The sequence below is a fragment of the Nuphar pumila genome, chromosome 7 (genome assembly GCF_984573655.1).
Source record: "Nuphar pumila chromosome 7, dmNupPumi1.hap1.1, whole genome shotgun sequence".
NCBI classification, from domain to species: domain Eukaryota; kingdom Viridiplantae; phylum Streptophyta; class Magnoliopsida; order Nymphaeales; family Nymphaeaceae; genus Nuphar; species Nuphar pumila.
The window spans coordinates 18,860,912-18,883,697 of NC_143255.1; the positions used below are offsets into that span (position 1 = coordinate 18,860,912).

Here is a 22,786-nt window from a genome sequence, read left to right on the forward strand (position 1 = left end):
GTTGAGGTGTTCTGACCCCCCAACCCGGCGACCCGACCTGATTGCCACCCCTAATTATAATCTATATTCAGAATCTACCTAATCATATAGATATCTGAGACAGGGTCCAACCCGACCTGTCTTGTCTTGTTTTTTTTTTTTTTTTTTTAACTTTTTACTGCACTTCGGTTTTGGAGTTGCCGCTAAACCCTAAACCCTAAGAACGAAAGGGTCGCAGAAACCCTAACTAACCCTAGAGCTCTCCGAGCCCTCTCTTCCGAGGGGAATTCATGGAGATCTCCGACATGGAGGCCGACGATCGCATCTCCGGCGACGCCTCCGGGGATCTCTGCGAGTCGATCATGGCGAGGTACAAGAACTCCGCTCAGGAGGACCACCAGCACCTCTGCGCCGTCGCCGGAGCCATCTCCCAGGAGCTCCGGGACCAAAGCCTCTCCCTCTCCCCGATCTCTTACTTCGGCGCCGCCGTCTCCGCGCTCGAGCGGCTCGCGGCCGGCCCGTCGTCTCTTGAGTCGGGCGACCCGGCGGTCGCCGCGCTCCTCAACCTTCTCTCCCTCTCCCTCTCTAGGGTTTCGCCCACCGTCCTCAAGAACAAGGGTCTCTCTGTCGCCGACGTCGTAGTTAGGGTCTCGGGCTCGAGCTTGAGCTCGCAGTCGCCGGTCGCCGTGAAGGCCGGGCTGAAGTGCGTCTCGCAGCTCCTGGTGGCGGTTGATAAGTTTGATTGGGAGGCGATTGCTCGGCCTTACGGTTTTCTGCTCAGTCATGTCACGGATCAAAGGCCTAGGGTGAGTTCTTCGATTCGTTATTGAATTATTTCTTTATCTGAGCTGAGGTGAATTTGTTCCATTGCTTACTCAATTATCATTATTTTGCCTTTGAAATTGGGTTCAGTTACTCAAATTATAAGAATGATATGAAAACCTTAGTTATTGGAGCTTTTGATTGCTTAAATGTGTAATTGTGCATATATTCCCTTTTTTTGCACACACAGTGACTAATATAAAAGAAGTTGTATTGTTGTGCCGATCGGAAAAAGGGTGGATTTCTTTGACGAATCTTGGTTTGAGGGGAAAATTAGTTTGATTCCTTTCTCATTATGGTATTTTTGTGATTAATTGCTTAAATGTGACAGTTTGAACGTAGTATCGTATTTCTTTGCTTGCCCTTCAACAAACATGATCGAAAGTTTATTTAATTCATTTTCTTTTTCCTTTACTTTTTGAATTCAAAAGAGATTATATGAAATCTATTTTGTTGTGGAGATGCTGTTCAGTTCTTGCATCTGCTAAACACGGTTGTTTATCGTGTTGTGGGGATGGAACTATGGTGATTCTGCTTTTGTTTAACCTAAAAGATGGAAAAAGAGATGCTTTATCGAACACCATTAAGTCCTATTTTTTTTTGTTAAGAAAAAGGTCAAGAAACTATTGGTTCTATAAAGATGCTGTTGTTCCTTGCTGAGTTACTGTTTAATTGCTCGAAAAGGATAGGGCACATGTCATTTTTGATGGTGTTCTACATTCAGGAGAAAAAAAACTAAATTGTGGGGGAGTGGGTGGTTTGTGTTTGTATCTGGTATTGCAATTTATTTATTTTTTTGTAATTTTCTTGATTATAACGTGAGCTTTTATCCTTTAATTTGTTAGATAAGATTAGTAAAGGAATTTAAAATATTTGCTATCTCGTTTGTGTAATAGGTGAGAAAGCAGGCCCACTTGTGCCTCCGAGATTGTCTACAAAGCTTTCATTCCTCAGCTGTGCTTGGCCCAGCAAGTGAAGGGATCTCAAACATTTTTGAGAGGTATCTTCTGCTTGCCAGTGGTTCAAAGTCAACTGGTACAACTGCACCTGATGGGACAAAAGGAGCTGTGGAAGTTCTTTACATACTGAATGCTCTCAAAGATTGCCTTCCCCTCATGTCATCAAAAGCTTCATCCAACATTGTTAAGTACTTCAAGACACTTATTGATCTAGGGCAACCAATTGTTACGAGAAACATTATGAATATTTTATATGTCTTATGCACTAGTCCAACTTCAGAGGTTGTCCCAGAAGTGCTGCAAGATTTTTTATGCTCTTTGGCTTTGTCTGTATCTGCTGAGGGAAAATCGGTTGAAGACATGATATTTAGGGCACGTGTTATTCATGTTGTCACGAAGAAAGTCTATTCTCTTAATAGAGATATTTGTGTGGTGAAGCTGCCCATTATATTCAACGTGCTTGGAGGTTTGTTTTTATCTAGAGTTTTCACTGTAGTAGTGCGGATGCAGTTTCCTTATCTTTAAGTTTGTTTTGAAATCAGTCCTATGGTTTTTCCTATGCTAATTGTTTTGGATTTCACATGTTCATATGAGATTTTATTTTTGATTTGGGGGAAAAATATATTGGTTATAATGTTCAAATCTTGTTTACATGCTGACAGAAGTATTGGCCTGTAAGCATACAGAGGCTATCTTTGCAGCCACAGAGGCATTAAAGGATATCATAGAATCATGTATTGATGAAACCTTGATCAAGCAGGGGGTTAGTCAGCTCCAGATGGATCTGAATGGTTGCACAAGGAGGTCTTCTCCTACTACCATAGAAAAAATATGTGCCTCTCTAGGGGGTTTGGTTGGTTATCAGTACAATGCAGTCTGGGACTTGTCATTTCAGATCCTTTCAGTAATGTTTGATAAATTAGGTATACTCACTTTTTTGTGTAGTTTTTATCTATATTCCATTATTTATTCAACTCTTTAATATTTCATAGACTGAACTCTATTTCGTCTTTCATTTTTCTAGAATCAAAATAGAATATTTGTCTTTTATTTATTCTCAATTCAAGACTGTGCTTTTGTCAGTAATAGAAAAAATAGCATTGCTTGTAGGATCAAACTTATTGCTGTTATCAGATACCACTAATTATGGGTTTTTCCATTTAATGAATGTATATGTCAGTTCCTTTTTTTTTGTTAGCATAAGCTTAAAGCTTTTCATAGGTAACCAAGAAAGGACTTGAAAGAAAAGAGTGTGATTGAGTGGAGAAGGCCCTTGCTTTTGAGAAATAAAAGCAAAACAGAGAGTTTTCCAGGAAAAAAAAGTAAAAAAAAGGTTTAACTTTAAACTTGTGAAGCATGCTTTGAAGCTCTCTAAAAAAGTACTCCATTTAGAAAGAAAATCACATGCTTTGAAGCTCTCTAAAAAAAGTACTTCATTTAGAAAGAAAATCACATGCTTCATTGAATTAGTTTGGCTTCATGTTAGAAAGGCCAACAAGGAGTTTTTGATTAAGGCAAAAAGGAGAGGTTTTCATGTGGTTTTAATTGATCTAGAAAAAGCTTATAACAGAGATAAACTGTTCTGGTCAATTTTATATAAAAGGGTTACCATGTAGATTTATTGAAATCATTTAAGATATGTATGGTAAGAGACTAGAGCTATTGTCAGGTCTCTAGGAGATAATTGGCATGTTACTATTTAAGGTTTGACTGCATGAATGATTGACTTTAAGCCCATAGTTATGAATTAATCAACAAACAAAGTGACATCCTACCTTCAAAATGAGGTTCCATGGTGTGTATGTTGCAGATAGCATATTTCTTCTTCGTTAGATTAGACATCTGTATATAAAGCCAAAGCTTTTGAAGATACCTTAGAGGAGATTTGTGTAAGATTACAAAATAAAATGGAATATGTAGAGCATGTAAGCAAGACACTATAATTAAGGTAAGCGACCTTATTGTAAGTTCAGGGAAAAAGTAAGGAAGATGTTATAATTAAGATAACAGGCCCTATAGTGCAACGATACAAGAAATTTTGGTATTTTGACTTTATTGCATCACAAGTTAGTGGATTTAAATAAAGTTGTCTTGTGGAATTTGTGCCTGTTGGATGCAGTGGAGAGACTTTTGGAGTATTGTGTGAGCTAAGCGAGTGTCTATGATTGAGGAGACATTTTTGCAAGATTACAATCAGACTGCCACTTTTATGTGTACTGAATGCTGGACAATTAAAAAGTGACGGGAAGAGAGAGTATATATTAGCAGTGATATGAAGTTATGAACACTAAGTGTATGCAATTAAATAATAGTAGTAGTAGTAGTAATAATAATAATAATAACACAAACATGAATATGTTAGAGGACATTCAAAGTTATTATTGATTTAAGGAAAAAATAGAATAGTGCCTAAGATGTCTTAGACATGCATAATTACCTATGATGACATTAGTGGGAAACTTTGGTATAACTCATCCTGAAGGAATCAGAACAAGAGAGAGATCAGTGAAGACTTGGAGGGCAACTATGAAGCTATATCATATATATATAAGATAATAAAAATTACATTATGTAAAAAAAATTTTAACCCCCAAAAACATTTATTATAACAAAATTAAATACATAACTTAAAATTGTGATAGTATTTTTATGAATTCTATTGGGGAAGGATTTGGTTATGTTGGTTTTCTTAACAAACCTAAAAAAGTGAAGCATGTCTGCGAGTAAAGGGTTATTTGTGGTCCCAAAGTCCCAAACCAAATCTAACATTCCTACTACCTACAGTCTTTCACTTGATGTCAAAATAGAGGTGCATTTTAATGCTTTTTAATAAGGATTTTAACTTTTAAATGTTCGAACTGCAAAAGACATTGAGTTGAGACCTGAGACTAAGGCGTGGTTGTAGTGATGGTATCAACTCCCAGAGTAGTAGTTCAAACTTTTCACACCAGCTAGAGTTGGGGCATTATGCGTAGTAGTTGCATTTGAGCAAGTGGTCTTTTGTTCTCAATGGCATTTTCATGCAAACTTCCATTATGCAGAAACATGTGGTAGTAGATCAGGTTCATTCTTTGTAGAAGCTTTAGAAATAGCCACAAACTGACATCTATAAAGTTGCAGAACCAAATACGAGACAAGTGTATGAGGCTGCTTCAGCACATCAAGCCTGCAAGAAATTAGCCAAAACATTTGTAAGGTTCCTTTGAACCCTATAAGCTTGCAGAAGGGTGTAGGCTATTTGGTGTAGCTGGTTATTGTTGATGATGCACTTAATCACTTTTCAAGTTGCCTGAGATGTAGCATACCTACAAGAAATAATGGCACAGTAAAAGTTGAGACTTTAGTCCTATATCAACTAAACGAGAGGCTGAAGGACCTCTCTTGTTTATATGAGGCGAGAGTTGTGGATGGTTTCCCAAATGCTCAATTGTTATGATGGGCATGAAAACTGTCACATGAATCCTTTTTTTCTTTTAAATGAAGTTTTAATTGGCCAGTAATAACCTTGATTCAGTTTTGACCATGTTTGGCACAGTCAATCATGATTTACTGCATCAGGCATGGTCAAAACTGTGCATCAGTGTGTATCTTGTGTAGTCCAGAGACTCCAGACTCCAGATGTATTATATAATGCACAACAGAAAATGAGAGAGAGAGAGGCACACAATTGTAAGAAACAATTTTTAGTTCTAGTTGAGAAGGAATGGAGAAGCATGACACATGAATCTGATCTCATGTAAATAGGATAAGACTTGATGATGATGATGATGCAATAACATCATCCTGTAGTAATTTGTTATGATAAATATGTCCTGAGATGTTTTGCAGAAAGAATAATTTTTATTTAAAAGTAAGAAAATTATCTAGTTTAATATGAGTGTTTTCTTAATATTTCCTACTAATTTTATATTTCTAAAATTTGAGAGACATTTGTATTTTCCAAGTGCTCAACCTTTTTCTTTTCTGACATTGCCAATATTTACTCAAGATTTTTAAGGAAATAATTATTCTTAGGGCCCTACCAATTTGTAGTAATTAGAAATTGACAACGCCAGTATTGGCTAATATGGTTGCAAATAATAAGCATATTTTGTTTCAGTGTGTTTGACTTGCCCTTGAATTAGTTGGATCGATGAATTTGGAGTAATAGCTGTCACTCTTGACTATGTAACTCATGTTTATGGTGAGAAAAAAAAATCTCATGGTTTGGGCTGAGTTAACTGACTCAAGGATGAAGTTTCCTGCTTTCTAGACTCTAAGAGATCATGTGTTTTCTCCTTTGCCCAGATAGTGCAATGATTATAAGTATACTGTTTTTTATTGCTTTTATGAAAAAATCTCATTTTCTGGAATATGTTAGATTTGTCTAGGATATTTCTACTGATTTATCAAGCTAGAAGTTCCTCATATTGAATCTTGTGCTAGTTTGATATCATTCAATTTATGGGTTCAAGACCTTCAGTTTATTATCTATCTTTGTTGGTGCTTTATTTATAATTGTTATTTTCATTGCAGGGGACTCATCATCATATCTGATGAGAGGAATCATTAAGAGCCTATCTGATATACAGAAACTTCCAGATGAAGATCTTTCTCATAGAAAGGAGGTAAACTTATCCATGAGATATAATTTATTTGGATTTTTGCAATTTTATCAGCTGGTTTGGTGCCACTTTTATGCAATTGACAGCTCCATTTGCTTTTCAACTTATATTTCCTTTTACTGTCCTTATGGTTCCCATTTGTATAACAACTTAACTATTTATCATGGGTGAATCAGAGTAATTGAAGACAACTAGGATTGATTACTTTCTCTACACCTTGTTTTCTAATGAGTCTATTGTAAAAAAAGCACCTAGCTTGTTTTGTTGTTGATGAAGTGATTTTGGTATTTTTGTACACCACCTGCAGTCAGAAAGTATATTCTATTTTGTTCCTGTTGAGTCTACATTTCTTTCTATGCAGAGCATACAGAAATACCTTTGCCTCAGTGTTCACTAATTATATCATAATGGAGGTTATCATCTTGAGATTGTTATGCTAGTGTTGGACCTATCTTCTTATGTTTTGAAGTACCCTTTATGGCTGGCGTATCTTCTTTGTCTTATTTTAGATTTATATTTATTACACAAAAAACATTTACCATAATGTTATGGCTTGTGTTTTGGTGTATGCTGTTTGTAAACTACCTTATTATTGTTCATATGACTCCTGCTGCTGCTGCTACTACTACTATAATGATGGCTACCATTACCAGCATCGCTTTGCTACTGTTACTGTCAGTATTCTATTTATAAGTATATTATTGTTATTGTTGGTAGTAGATGTTCTATATCATGCCAGTTGATCTCATCACTATACGTCCTCATCAGTGTCATAAAAAATGCGCCTTGAGGCGCAAAAGGCGCGCCTCTCCTTGAGGTGCGGCCCTCTGTGCCTCAAGTTGCAAGCCTGAGGCACAATTTTTTATATACTACAATATATATATATATATATATGTGTGTGTGTGTGTGTGTGTGTGTGTGTGTGTTTCCTTGGTGCAGACGTGTGCACTACAAATTTGGTACCAATGAGTAATATCTCATTAATGATGCATTCTAGGTAAATCAGACCACACTGATAGTTTTATCATGGTTAATGTATTTTATTTTATCTTTATATATAGGGTAAATGGTTCCTTCCTCCTAACGGTAGGAGGGTGAGTACAGTTCTCATTTTCCATTTTTCTTTTCTTCTTTTTTTATTTTTTGGGAATTTGACCTTACAGATGTGATCTCCGTAGTTTCTTTAATAGGAATTGGCTTTTGGATAATCCGATTATGACACGTAAGTAGGTATTTGATGAGTTTCAAAAATCTATCTTCCACAAATATTAAAATTTTCAAGTCTTAAAAGATCTTGTTTTTCCATTGAATAAACATGACCAAGAGTTTATTCCTAGCAAATGGACCATGCTGAATACATTTGTGGGGTCTGATTTGCAAAACATGGCTTAGAACATTGAAAATTAGCACCATCCTCACCCTCCTAAATAGGAGGAAAAAATACCATATATATATATAAAGTGATGATTGCAAGACTTATTCTGATTAATTTGACCCCAAAGATATGGGCTGTTGAATTTTGAAGGTCATAAAGTCTTGTTTACAAAACAAAATTGGACAATAAATATGTTTTGACTAAATAAACCTTGCATATCATACCCATACAGATTTATCTAAAATAATTAAGAAAAAGTTGAAAAACATGTATATATATATATTGTATTTATATATATATATATATACCCAAAGCATTTCTTTATTTATTTGTATTTTTAGATAATTTTTTTTATAATTTTTTTAAAGTTATTTTTTTTAGGCTTACGCTTTACGCCTCGAGGCGTAAGAGGCTTACGCCTCGCTTTTTGGTGGAGCGCCTTGCTACGCCTCAACACTTCTCACAACACTGGTCCTCATAGTTGGAGCCAGGTTCAGCAAATTTTGCTGAACAAGATTCACTTAGTAACTATTTTTAAGGCTTATCTGACTCAAAACTTATACTGGGACTTCTTTACCTCTGTAGCTCATAAAAACTTATACTGTGACTTGGAGATGGGAAAGTCTTTCCGTTTATTCCTGTCTCATATTTTATTCATAGTTTCATTGTCTAGACTCTGGAAACTTGACATTGTCCTATATTTGTTTTCTGTGCTTGGTTTAGCTGTCCCTAGTTGGCTGGTTCTAGTATTGTAAAACGTTTGTTATTTTTCCAGCTACACAAGTGTATTGGATCAGCTCTTGGTGCCATGGGACCTGAGAGTTTCTTAAGCCTTCTTCCTCTTAAGTTAGATGCTGGATGTCCATCCCAAGTTGATGTTTGGTTGTTCCCTATACTGAAGCAACACACTGTTGGTGGCCGTTTGAGTTTCTTTACTCAGACTATCTTGAATTCAGCTTTAATGCTGAAGCAGAAGTCTGAAATGGTATGACCGTATGAGCCTTTTCTCACAAAACATGACCTGTTATTTTGATTTTACCATCATGCTACTGCATGCACTCCCTTTTACAGCTGGAGAAAGATGGGCGGGTTGTCTCATCAAGGAGTGCAGCAGCGCTGGTATATTCTCTGTGGTCCTTGTTACCTGCTTTTTGCAATTATCCAATGGATACTGCTGATAGCTTTGGTAGTCTAGCAAAGCCATTGGCTGGGGCACTTCATAGCGAACCTGAATTGCGTGGAATAATATGCTCAAGCTTGCAGGTTCTTATTCTCTGACTATTGTTGTGTGTATGGGTCTGCATTTGCATTTTTCTTATATGAAATTGATCTCTAATTTGCTTTTTTATATCATTATTTAGATTCTCATTCAGCAGAATAAGGCAGCAGTCACTGGGAATAATGGTCATCTTGATGGAGAGTTTCATGAAATAAGTGTATCTGTACAGAGGGCTCGAAATCGTTACACTCCTGAGGTTGCTGCTAATAATTTGAAGGCTTTGGACTCCTTCTCTCAGAATTTCTTGTCGATCTTGTTCAAGATCTTTGAGGACTCACCAGAAGACAGTGGTGGATGGTTACAGGTGCTTATGTCATTCTAGTAGAGTTGTCCGTGTGAACTGCTGGTGTATGGGAAAATTCCCCCCCATGCCAATCCTAGTACTATTCTTGAGTCTTTAGGTATTCATATTGATGTTAAATAACCAGAAAGCATCCATTAGTTGTTTACTTCATTTTAATTCCACTAAACCAGGAGTTCCAGTTTATTTCCCGTTTGCAGCTTCGGCACCACTTTATAGCAGCTTTAGATTTGGAATTGGTTCTTACATCTCTTAAGTTTTTAACTGATTGGATTAATAAAACCCAAAAGCAGGGTAAATAAATAATTTACAATGTGTCATTTCTCTATAACAGGTTGTGAAATTTCTTATTACATTCTTCATTGTTGCATTTCACTGAAAAACAAAAAGTGCAAACTTTAATAAATTGTCAATCTGTTGATCTTTTCACAGTCCACAATTGGAGAAGTTGCTTCAGTGTCAGATAAGAAGGTAGTCAAACGCTTATTTAAAGCAGCTATGGTGAAACTTTTGAAGGTGACTCAAAAGGCTGGTGAACAAGGCCAATCAGCAGAATCCAATTCAGTGCAAATTAATGATTCAACCAATAATGATGATGCAACAATTGCAAGGTGATGTTTTAGATTATCCGGATTTTTCATGATCACTGGTATATGCAAAAGTTAGCAGGGCTTGTTTGTTTTCTGCTGGTTGTTGTTGTCCTTAAATAAATTCATTTTACTTGTACAATAAACAAGAAACTCCTAACATTTTCTCTTAAGTTGCTAAATTTCCTCAGTGTCATGCTGATTTTATTAAGGTGGACTTCATCGTATCTGACATGTTAACACTTGAGGCATTAACTTGTTTGCAGGGCCCGCTTACTGGACTTGGCTGCATCACTTTTACGTGCTTTGGATGCAGAATCCATAGATTTATTGTACCTTGCAATAAAGCCTGCCTTACAGGTGTGAATTTGGTTCTTTTGCTTTTCCATAATCTGTTTGATAATCAAGTTCGTACATGGTATGTCTAAGTCTCAAGTATAATGATTGAATTACAAATGCCTGGTTTAGGCATGTGCGCTTTCTGGCAATGATACTTTAAATCATTGACATATATTAGATTGAAGGCCTCTTAATTTGTCCTGAGAAAACCAAATGTTCCATTAGTCATGAAATATTCTCTATTGATATGTGAAGGACATATAGAGTGCAGCATTGCATGACTGCTTTCAATGGATGCAGTAATAAAGTGGCTTTGATGATTGGAGAATGATCGTGTATACTGTTACTTTCATCAAGTGTTCTAAGATGAAGATGATATATGGGAGCTATCTGTTACTTTCAAATGTTGCTGACAGTAAAGAGTAAATGGCCATTACTTTTTAATTCTTGTGTGGAAAGATAATGCAGAACATGCAACAAAGAGTACATCATGAGGAAAAATTCCTTAATTGAGACATAAATTGAGAATCCAGTTTGCAATTGGGAACTATCAACTGAAATGGAGTTAGGGCCTTTGACTATACTGGAAATCTTGAGACCATTAATATTTTGCAGCGAAGTTAAAGAGCCCTGTAAGCTGTAAAGGAGCCAATACTAGGCAGTTGACTCCTTTTCGTGCACATTATGTTGTTATGTACTACTGATATTTAGACATGAAATACCTCACAGATGTTGGGCAAAAAGATAGGGCATCCAAACCTGAAAATTAGCTTCCTCAGAAGTTTGCTGAAGCTAAATCGTATTTTAATTTGCATGAGAGCTCTAAAATATATGTACTCAAATGACCATGTCATGTTGCTTCTTATTGGTGCAAACAGAGACCGTGAACAATGAATCACTGTGGTTGAAGCTCCAATCATATTCCTCTCTTAAAGCGATCCATTGTCAATGAACCAAGCAATGCCTGTTTGTAATCTTATGGAATAGGACTTGCAAGAAATTTTAGCATGTCTTTGTTAAATTGTAATCCATAAGACAATGTATTTTCTAATATATATTTTATATGTATAAAAGAAGATACATATACCTATATATTTCATATATATGTACATGTTTCCATCTACTTATATATATATATATATATTTCTTGTATTAGCGGTAGGGGTATTTTAGTCATTTTACATATATTCATGTCGTTGAATATGATTGTAATTCTTTATTTTATTTTTTCTTATTTTTGTAACTTTTTCTTTTTTCTTTTATCTTTTTTTATGTACTATTTCTGTACACAGTCATCTACTGACTGTGTACAGTGTACAACAGTCAGCCACTGACTGTTGTAAACAGTTAAGAATAAGAGAGACGTTGGGCCGACTCCCAACGGCTCTAATTAGAGCTGTTGGGAATCAGCTCAACAACTCTTATGAGTTGCTAAGCTTATAAATAAGGGCTGTAAGCCCATTGTAAAGGTATGTATTACATTAAGGAGTTTTGTCTCCTTAAGCTTATAAACACTGTGCATTTATTGCACTTCTTTTGTGTAAAGCTTACAAATATGTGCATTTATTATTTGAAAACTTGATTGTTTGCAAGGATTCTTCACATGGTATCCATTGAAAATTATTGAAGAAGAAAGGTGATTGTTGAAGAAGATCGTGTGCCTCGAAAGGCATGCACCTACCTTTCTCTTGATCCTCGACTTGGAGACTCCTTGCAATATATATCGAAAGAATCATACCACATCAAGTAAGCTCTAAAGACTCGCTTGTGGTAAGATCCTTTTCACTCTATATTTCTTTCTTCTCAAAATGGTGGAAAAAGACTCACTCCTCTCTTGAGTTCAAACTCAATGGCTTAAATTATCATGTTTGGGCCGGTAATATGGAAGCCCATATCAAGGGTAAAGGGCATTGGAGATATGTCCAAGGCTCAACACCAGAACCGGAACCAATGATTACCTTGGTAGAAAGAGGAGAGATAAAGATTCTTGAAGGTGAAGAGAGAATCAAAACGCTCGAAGACTATCGTAAGAAGCATGAAGAATGTGAGATGAGAAATTTTAAAATCCTATCATGGATCTTTTCATCCGTTGAAACAAGAATTAATGCCAACATTATCAAATTCAAAAAAGCCTCTCAAACATGACAATATCTTGAAAAAATGTACACTTCAAGAGATTTGTCCCACAAGTACTATTTTCAAAAAAGGGCCTTGACCCTCCAACAAGGCGAAATGACTATTAGAGAGTATTTCGCGGAGTTGTCCTCTATTTGGGATGAACTTGCCATGCTTGAGCCCAAATGGAGTGGTGAAGCCATTGAGCTTAGGCATAAACAATTAGAAGATGATCGCCTTTTCAACTTTTTAAATGGGCTTAGACCCGAATTTGAATAAATACGATCATCTCTTCTATTCGCCTTTACTTCCCCTTCTCTTGAGGATGTAATTACTAAATTAAGTGGAGAAGAGACTCGTATGGGTATAAGCAAAAATAACTCAAGTGTTCTTGCAACACCTTCCAACCAAGAAAAATGTGAAGGTGTTAATGCCCGTTTCAAGACCGAGAAACAATTTGAGAACCTACAAACCTCCCCACTTCAAAAATCAAAATCAAGGAGCAAGGGAAAATAGTGGGCAAGGCGAAAAAAGAGATTTTAGTAAAGTTGTATGCCACTTTTGTAAGGAACTGGAGCACATCAAACCAGTTTGTCCAAAATAGAAGAAGTTACTAGCCATGACTATCACATCCCAATCCCAAAAGGAAGAAAGTTCATCTTCTTCCTATGGAGATCTTTCTTTGCATCAAATTGTGGAAGCACTTCAACCTCTTCTCAAGGGGGCAATTTTCGGAGCCGCCATGTCAACTTTCTTTCCTCCCGGTAAGACTTCTTGGCTTTTAGATTCGGGTGTCTCCTTTCATATGTCTCCAAGTATTTGTTCCTTTTCCGAATATTCAAAAAATTAATCTCCATCCTTTGTTTCAACCGCGGATTAAACTTCTCTTGAAATCAAAGGTATTGAAATTTTTGAAAAACAAGGTTTTTTTATTTCAAAAAATTAGATTTATACCAAAATTAAACTTAAATTTGCTTTCGGTATCTCAACTCTTGGACCATGAATGTGCTATAATATAAATTTCTCATCTGATAAATGTTGGATACAGGATCGCCAGTCCGGGAGGTTGATTGAGGAAGGCTCTAGGAAGGGAGATCTATATTATGTCGACTTCCTTCAAATTCCAAAAAACCTTTTTTGTAATGTTGTTCAACATAAAGATATTAATGTATGGCATAAAAGGCTTGGACATCTCAATATTGTTAAAATTTCTTACTTACCTTTTGTTAAACATCTTTGTAAAAGTGATTTCACATGTAATGATTGTACTCTTGGAAAGATGAAAAGTTTATCTTTTAATCAAAGATCTATGTTTACAACAAGACCATTTGAAATTGTTCATTTGGACGTATGGGGACCGACACTTGTTTTATCAAAAGGGGGGTTTTCGTATTATGTGATTTTTGTTGACGATTACACTAGATATTGGTGGATATTTTTTCTTAAGAACAAACATGGAGTTTTTACAACATTCAAAACATCTCATATGATGATAAAAAACCAATTTAATGGTGACTTGAAAATTCTTAGAACTGACTCTGGAGGAGAATACCTATCAAATGAATTCAAAAGATATCTTGAGAGTTATAGTATTCTCCATCAAAAATCTTGTTCGAAAACACCTCATCAAAATGTATTAGCCGAAAGAAAACATTGACATATCATTGAAACTACTCGAACCCTTCTCATTTCACATAAAATACCAAAAAATTTATGGGTCGAGGCAGCTCTCACATCTGTCTATCTCATAAATCGGCTTCCATCCAAAAATTTAAACAAAATTTCGCCTTTTGAAATGTTGTACACAAAAGAACCTTATTATAATAGGTTAAGAATTTTGGATGCAAATGTTTTGTTCTAACGAACAAGAATGACAAGCTTTCCCCAAAAGTTATCACATGTGCTTTTCTTGGTTACTTCGAAACTCAAAAGGGGTTTCAATGTTATGATATTAAAAACGACAAATTATATGTGTCCAGAAATGTGAGTTTTTTGGAAAATGTTAGTGGTTTTGAAAAATGTGAACCTCATGAAAAAAATATGGATTATTCTTTTTTATTTGTGTTATTATCTAGAAATGATAATGCTAGTGATGATGAGTTCCCACATAATGACTCTAGTGATAATGAAGTTGAGGAAAATAACTCTTTACTACACCCATCTACCTATCAACATATTGATGAAGAAACAACTAGAGATCCTATCATATATTCCCATAGAGATAAAAATAATTTTAGAAGTACGATAGAAAAATATAACGAATCTAGTTGAACTACCTCTTCAAATGAGAAAAATTTACGAAGAACTGAGAGAAATAAAAAAATCCCTTCTAGGTTCATTTCTTATGATTCATTTACACCTAAACATAGAGCCTGCCTTAGTGTCACTCAATTATATGTAGAACTCAAAAACTTTGAAGAAGCCAAAAAAGTATTGAATGGATAAAAGCTATGGAGAATGAATTTAGAGCTCTCAGAAAAGTGAAGACCTGAGAATTTCAAGATCTTCTTAAGGGTAAGAAAACCATAGGGTGTAGATGGGTGTTTAAAGTCAAAACCAAGAGCGATGGATCTCTAGAAAGATATAAAGCTCGTCTAGTAGCCAAATGATATAGTCAAGAATACAGGATTGACTATGAAGAAACATTTGCCTCTGTTGCACGAATGGTCACTGCTAGATGCCTTATTACCATCGCTTCTATTAAAAATGGAACATCTACCAAATGGATGTTAAAAACGCCTTTTTAAATGACGATCTTAATGAAAAAGTGTATATGGATGCTTCTCAAGGAATGAAGACTTCTAAAGAAAAAGTATTTCGTTTTCAGAAAGCACTTTATGGACTAAAACAAGCTCCCAAGGCTTGGTATAGCAAATTTAACTCTGGAATGTTGAAAAATGGTTTCTCCTCATGTTTTACTGACACCGCTTTATTTGTCAGAAAATCCAACGCAGGAATAGTAATATTGCTTTTATATGTTGATGATATGCTAATAATTGGAAGCAATTCTAAAGGAATTAAGAGCATAAAATCTATTTTAAAAGATAAATTTGAAATGTCTGATTTAGTATTTCTGACTTACTTTATGGGAATTAAAGTTGTATATTCACATAGATGTTATTCTTTATCTCAAACTAAACTTGCTTCTGAGATTCTTAACAGGTCCGATATTACAAATGATAAAATTTGTGAAACTCCTGCTATATTAGGAACCAAAATGAAAATTGATGATGAAATTCTTCTCAAAGACCCCACTCCTTACCTACAGCTTATAGGTTCCTTGATGTATTTGAGTATTACTAGACCATATATTTCACATGCAGTTCATACTGTCAGTCAATTTCAACATGCACCAATATTCGTTCATATGAGTGCAATTTTGCGGATCATCAGATACATAAATGGATCGTTGAATAAGAGAGTATTTTTATCATCTTCTTCTGAATTAAATTTAATAGCTTATACTCACTCTGATTTGGGGAGGTGATCCAAATAACCGTCACTCTACCACTGTTTTTTTTGTATGTTTTAGGAGACTCATTAATCTCATGGAGATGTAATAAACAACAAAAGGTATCGTTATCCTCTACCGAAGCTGAATACCGAGCCATGTCAACTACTACTATGGAGATTATATAGATTCATTAACTACTAGAATATATGAGGATTAATGTAGAAGGGCCCACCAAGCTATGTTGTGATAACAAGAGTGCAATTTACATTACAAAAAACTACACATTTTATGAGTGGACGAAACACATCGAGATAGACTGCCACTATATCCGAGAAATATATATGAAAGGAGTCATAGATCTTCCATATGTAACTTCATAATATCAGCTGACAGATTTCTTCACCAAATCGTTGTGCTGTCCGCGATTCAACTTTCTTCTTGGCAAACTTTTGATCATTATGCCCTAAGTTTGAGGGGGGGGGTGTTAAATTGTAATCAATAAGACAATGTATTTTCTAATATATATTTTATATGTATAAAAGAAGATACATATACATATATATTTCATATATATGTACATGTTTCCATTTACTTATATATATATAATATAGTTCTTTCTTGTATTAGCTGTAGGGGTATTTTAGTCATTTTATGCATATTCATGTTGTTGAATATGATTGTAATTTTTCCATTTAATTTTTCTTATTTTTGTAACTTTTTCTTTTTTCTTTTATCTTTTTTTATGTACTATTTCTGTACACAGTTAAGAATAAGAGAGACGTTGGGCTGACTCCCAACGGCTCTAATTAGAGCTGTTGGGAATCACCCCAACAACTCTTATGAGTTGCTAAGCTTATAAATAAGGGCTGTAAGCCCATTGTAAAGGTATGTATTACAGTAAGGAGTTTTATCTCCTTAAGCTTATAAACACTGTGCATTTAATGCACTTTTTTTGTGGTGTAAAGCTTATAAACACTGTGCATTTATTTTGTGTCCTGACTATTTGAAGTATCAAGTTATTTGAAAACTTGATTGTTTGCAAGGATTCTTCAGTCTTGTCAATTGGGATTGCCTTTTTGAATCTAGTACTAGAGCTCATATGATGCACGTTTTGGCCCTCTTCACAAAATTAAGATCATGCAACAGAGTTTAACTAGAAGGGTAACAGCATTACTGTTGAACCTCCAAGGTCTACCGTTGTTGATTCATTAGCTGTCATTCTTGATCTCAACAATGCATTATGCTTTCAATTGACATGGTAATTATTTGCTCTTTGTTTGTCTTTGAGAAATTATTAAAAGATTGCTTGCTAGATAGGTGTGGTTGAGGTGAGTGACCTTTTTCTTGCATTAGATTGGCAGAATCAACCTGGAATTCTTACATCAGCTAGTCAGTTAATAATTTGGCAATTCAACTGAGTTAAGGTTGAATTATTCATGACATATATAGTTCCTTGTGGAGAGCAGGTGCATCCTCCCAAAAAGCCTCTTGTGCTTCTTAGACATTGTGGTTGTAGATAACAGTGCAACAGATTTCATGAATAAAAGCGAGTTGTTTTTATCAAGCCTGCAGTTGAGATCCAGGATATGTAAATCAACTGAGGATGCAACCTCTGCTTTGTAGAGGTAATGTATTTGGATGGAATTGGAAATAGGAAAGTGACTATAGGTCACAACTTCTATCTGAGGTATCAGGGATGGATCTAACGAAAGTTTTTTCTCACCATATAGGTTTCTTAAATATGGTGAATCATTATCTCCGCTATTTACCAACATATTTGTAGTGTCATAGCTTGGGAGTCCTGTACAAACGACAGGATATTTGAAATATAGACTCGTGATCTAGGTATACTCAGTATCATGTTGTCAACCTAAGGTACATGATCCTATAATCAAAGGTTGCTGAAAAAGAATTTCCATATAATTGTGGAGACAATGGTTCTTTGCTATGCGGTATCGTAATAGTTAGGCCTTTTGGCACTTAACAAGATACTAAAGTGTAAGGACTAATCGAATTGTCTGGGTATGACTCACAAAGGCTTAGGGAGTGGGAACAGGATTCTCTGTCATGCTTCTCTTAGTTTTGCATGTTGGTACCTCAACCAAACATTTTTGTGTCTGCTTATGTTTTTTTATTGAAGTTTGCTTTCTGAGCAGATCATTAAAAAGTTTGCCTTCTGAGCAGTTCAACCAGTATCTTTGTTAACCACAGTTGCCTAGTCGATTTGTTCAGTTGATGACCTCGATCAACTGGTGCATTGATTTCAGTTTACTTATTTTATGGATCAACTAATAGGCTGTCTAGAAACAATCCAGGTGCACACCTGTACTTGTGTGTGTGTGTGTGTGAGAGAGAGAGAGAGAGAGAGAGAGAGAGAGAGAGAGAGAGAGAGAGAGAGAGAGAGAGAGAGAGAGAGGTTCACATGCTGGTGCAGAATCATAGCTATTCAGTGTTCCATTTTGTGTAGTTCATATGCATATTGTGATATGATGGTTCAGAATTAGTTGTTACAAGAAAGTAACCAATGTTTCAGTGCCTCGGGTTCTGGTATTAGGAGCTCGCTTCCATTTCTCAAGCTTCTTTATTAAGAAACAATTTTGAAAGGATATCATTGAATTGCAGGATAAAAATGGCTTGGTTCAGAAAAAGGCTTATAAAGTTCTCTCATTGATCTTGAGGGTATGTGTTATTGTTATATCAGCTAAGGAGTAAGGACCAGTATCTGTTCCAGATAATATTGATATATTTTGCAATCTTACATACTAATTCAGAATGCTTGACATCTGAATTTTGCACCCAGGATTGTGAGGAATTTCTTTCGAGGAAGGCAGATGAGATACTTGAACTGATGATACAAGTATTACCTGACTGTCATTTTTCAGCCAAACGTCATCGGCTGGAAAGTTTATATTCATTAATTGTCCACTTCTCCAAGGTTAGGAATTGTGTTGATCATTTCTGCTATTCATGGTTTCTTATAGTGTAAACGATTTAATTATTTTAGGACATTCGTTGAAATAACTGCTTCTTTTATTCCCCAGGATTCTTCAGAACAAAAGAAAAGAGAAATTATCACTTCCTATCTCACGGAGATAATACTTTCATTGAAAGAGGTATTTCCTCTTTTTCTTTCTAGTTAATTTTCTTTGTTTGGAATTGCATTTCTTCTAATATGTAAATAGTAAATGTCTTACTAACTTTCATGGATGATAAATTGAGTGGAGTCGAAATTGACATCATGTAATTTGTTCATGGCTTATCTTTGTAAAACATTAGTCCCTGGTAACTTACTGAAGACAAGAAAGGCTAGGCAACTAAAAAAATGTGCTTATGCTTGACTAGGCAAGATCTTGCCATCCTTGCCTGTATCATAGTGTCAGTATTGGAGTATAAAGCAATCCTGCAGCTCAAAGTGAACCCAATAAATCACCAGCTACTCTTGGCCAAAGAATAAACAAGCTTTACATCATTGACTTGCTTGTAACATATGACTAGATGCATGCGTGCAAGCACCTTGCAAGCTGTGAAATGAAACACTTGAGTAAGTTGTGCCCTTGGGGATGTGAATCACATTGTTTTTCTCAGCACAACATATATTTATATATTAATAAAATATAAAATACTGTTATCTATAATATATATTACACATATACAATAAATAATATATGTCATATTACTAGCAAAGAGTTTGAGGATCATTTTCCCTTGGAAGGGGAGCCACAGGGTCAAACTTGTCTCCCTTTCTCAGGGAGTTGGGCCTCTATTTTTTCAAGTGAGATGGATTCACTATGCATCAGAATATTGTACTGGACAATCTTGATATCCTTTTAATGTATCTTCTTCTTCTTTACTACGCCTTCATCCCAAAACAATCGGGGTCGGCGATATGAACCAAAACAGCGGTTCATAATCATAGGGTGTGACTAAGTTTTTATGCTGGCTGTCACTGGCCTACCGCAACCCTCCTTCTTTATCCAGGCTTGGGACCGGCAGTGTATAACTAAACAATTATACACAGGCGGAGTTATATCCTTTTAATGTATATAGATCTAAAATTTATTCTAGTCATTCATGTCATCTTGTCAATGTTTTGTACTGATGTTCTTGCCTAGACCATCTCAAATGCCCTTCTTGATTTTCTCTTGATCCTCTAATGTACAAAAAGTATTCCTTCTATTTGGACAATTAATTCTTAATTACAATGTTTTACCTGTGTTCATTATGCAGACAAACAAGAAAACAAGAAATAGGGCTTACGAGTTGCTTGTCAGGATTGGCCATGCATGCGGAGATGCAGAACAAGGAGGCACAAGGGATAACCTTCTCCAATTCTTCAATATGGTGTGCAAATCTGTTCATGTTTTTATCATTTTATGTTATATTTGGTTTCCTGAAATTCCTTCTTTTGATACCACTAATCTTTGTTTGTTTTCGAAATGTGAGGCATGTGAGGTTTACCTTAAACCTTTAAGAATTGTAAATATAAGTGAAATACTCCCATCTTTATGAATTTTTGAAAAGAGAATGATCTGTTAATTCATGTTTGTCATATAAAAGCTCTTGGTTCTTAATAATTTTACAATTTGGATTTTCATCCAATTTGTATATTGTGGAATTCTTTCTGAAACATCTTAATGGATGTAAAATATTGAAATCATTAGTGCCCTGTTTGTGCTTAGAGCAATAGCCAATTCCAGTTGTGAAACCCATCAATCCAGTTGATTTCTGAAGCAATGGTAGCATCCCAGCCTCCTTCTAGCAGTGCATTCTGGGATTAGCTAATCCAGTGTGTAGTTGGTTCAGCAACCATTTGACTAGCAGAACTAGTTTTAAATCCTGACAAGCGAAACAATCATGTTCTATAAATATAAGCTAATAAATGTTTGAAATAGCTTTTACATGTAAATATGCTTGGATTTTCATGGACATTGGATCTGATTGGTTCCCAATCTATGTCACATGGGTGCGGGAGCGGGTGCGGGTGCGGGTGCGGGGATTCGGCACTTCCAAAAAACCCGGGTGCGGGGGTGCGGCAGGGGCAAAAATGTAAATTTCTATATATATATATATATATATATATAATTTTGAAGTTTTAACAGTTTAACATTTAACAATAAACATTGTCATAAACTCACGTACTCCACACACATGGAACTAATGAAGATACTTTCTTACATGTTCAATTTGGGGATGCAGGTTAAAGAAGGGCCTAGCGGAAAAAAGATTAGCATCACTGACGTGAAGCAGTCCATTCACCATATCTTCTCCCCTTGCTGAGAAACCAGATTAACTGGGCGGAATGCGTGAGAATAAACTGATCACACTGCTGAGTTAATTGGTTTGCATACAGCGACCATGTTCGTCATATCTATGTCTAACTACTATGCCAAGGAAACAACCATTTCTTCCAGATCCCATTGTAAAAAAGATTTAGCTCCCTCAATGTGTTCCTCTGACAAGAGGCTGTCTTGCTGGCTGACTTGTAACAATTGCAGTTAAAATAATGTACAGTTCAATGAAAAATAAAAATGTGTTCCTCTGACAGTAGATGGGGGAGGGGCTCGGCCCCTCCTGTGCCGAAAAACGAGGGAGCAGGGGAGGCTCAGCCCCTCCCCTGCCGACCCAACAAGAGACCGAGAGAAGGGGGGGGGGGTGCTCGGCCCCTCCCCAGCCGACCCAAGAAGAGAGTGAGAGACATACCTGCGAAAGGAGAGGAGGAGTCGAGAGGAGTCTGGGAGGCGGAGCTGGGGGCGGCGGCGCTGGGGGCGGCGGAGCTGGGGCGGCGATGGGAGAGCTCGAGCTCAGGGGGAGAGAGAGAGGAGAGATTAGGGCAAAAATTTTTTTTTGCCCTAATCCTCCTCCTTTTCATCGGGGGAAATTTTTTTTTTTCGCCCAAAAATGTGGACAAAAATGACCCTGGGTGCGTTGACTGCACCCAGGGTCGTGTTGACCGCACCCGGTGCCGCACCCGCACGCGATCCCGCGTCGCGTCGCGTCGACGCGGGTGCGGCATCTGTTTTGCCGAGTCCCTGTGACATAGTTCCCAATTGATACCGCAACCATGAGGATCCAAGTTGAGAATAAGTGGATGCCTATGTCACATGGATTCAACCAACCAGGTGCCGCACCTGCGTCGACGCGATGCAAGTGCGCGTGCGGGTGCAGCACTCGGTGCGTTCAACCCGACCCTGGGTGCGGTCAACGCACCCATGGTCATAAATGTCCAAATTTTGGACTTAAAAAAAAAGCCCGATGAAATGGGCTGAGAGGAGGATTAGGGCAAATTATTTTTGCCCTAATTCTCTCAACCTCTCCTCTCGACCCCGACGCTGCGACCCGTCTCTCGACCCCGACGCCGGCAACAACCTCGAGCTACCACCGAAGTCCGGTACGCATTCTCTCTCGCTCATTCTCTCCTTCAATCTCTCTCTCTCTCTCCGCTCGTCTCTCAATCTCTCTCTCCCCGTAATACGCTGGTTCTGCCCACTTTCTTGTTCTCAGCTCAAAATCACAGTTTTTTTGGTGTTTTTCTCACATTCACACCATAGATGTGATATATAGGTTTTGTTTAGTGGGAACCAGCTTTTGGATCACCGGAATCTGACCTGTATACAGGTTTTTCCGGTGATTCAAGAATCAAAATCAATGGCTATGGAGTATGAAGGTATTAGTTTTTTTTGCTCATAAAAACATTTTTTCATCAAAAATTCATGATCCAAGAGTCGATTCTCACTAAATCAAGCATGCTAAACACATCTAATGGTTCAGATCTATCATAAGACACTTCAAAACTATGGGGCAGAATGGGGCAAAACGAGAAATGAGGCCTAATATGTTCAGTTCTCATATATATATATATTTCAGATTCCTTTAAAACTCTTATTTACATGTGTTTAATGCTTAATCCAAACCTGTAGATATGTTTATAATTGCTTACTCACTAAGCAACATGATTTGGACTGAATTAATTTA

At 36.5% G+C, this 22,786-nt stretch overlaps 1 protein-coding gene across 2 annotated transcripts in view; it reads left to right on the top strand.

The window, feature by feature from the left end:
• The first annotated feature begins 213 nt into the window (after positions 1-213).
• Positions 214-22,786, top strand: part of LOC149831379 (uncharacterized) — a 35,500-nt gene continuing 12,927 nt past the window's right edge. For both annotated transcript variants that reach the window (XM_090013853.1, XM_090013856.1), the window contains exons 1-13: positions 214-785; positions 1,698-2,226; positions 2,423-2,683; positions 6,276-6,367; positions 8,515-8,724; positions 8,811-9,002; positions 9,101-9,322; positions 9,752-9,930; positions 10,173-10,266; positions 18,437-18,493; positions 18,615-18,749; positions 18,856-18,927; positions 20,042-20,155. In XM_090013853.1, coding sequence (XP_089869979.1) covers positions 270-785; positions 1,698-2,226; positions 2,423-2,683; positions 6,276-6,367; positions 8,515-8,724; positions 8,811-9,002; positions 9,101-9,322; positions 9,752-9,930; positions 10,173-10,266; positions 18,437-18,493; positions 18,615-18,749; positions 18,856-18,927; positions 20,042-20,155 — 2,673 coding nt within the window. In that variant the 5' untranslated portion in view covers positions 214-269. The remainder of the gene's footprint in view (positions 786-1,697; positions 2,227-2,422; positions 2,684-6,275; positions 6,368-8,514; positions 8,725-8,810; positions 9,003-9,100; positions 9,323-9,751; positions 9,931-10,172; positions 10,267-18,436; positions 18,494-18,614; positions 18,750-18,855; positions 18,928-20,041; positions 20,156-22,786) is intronic.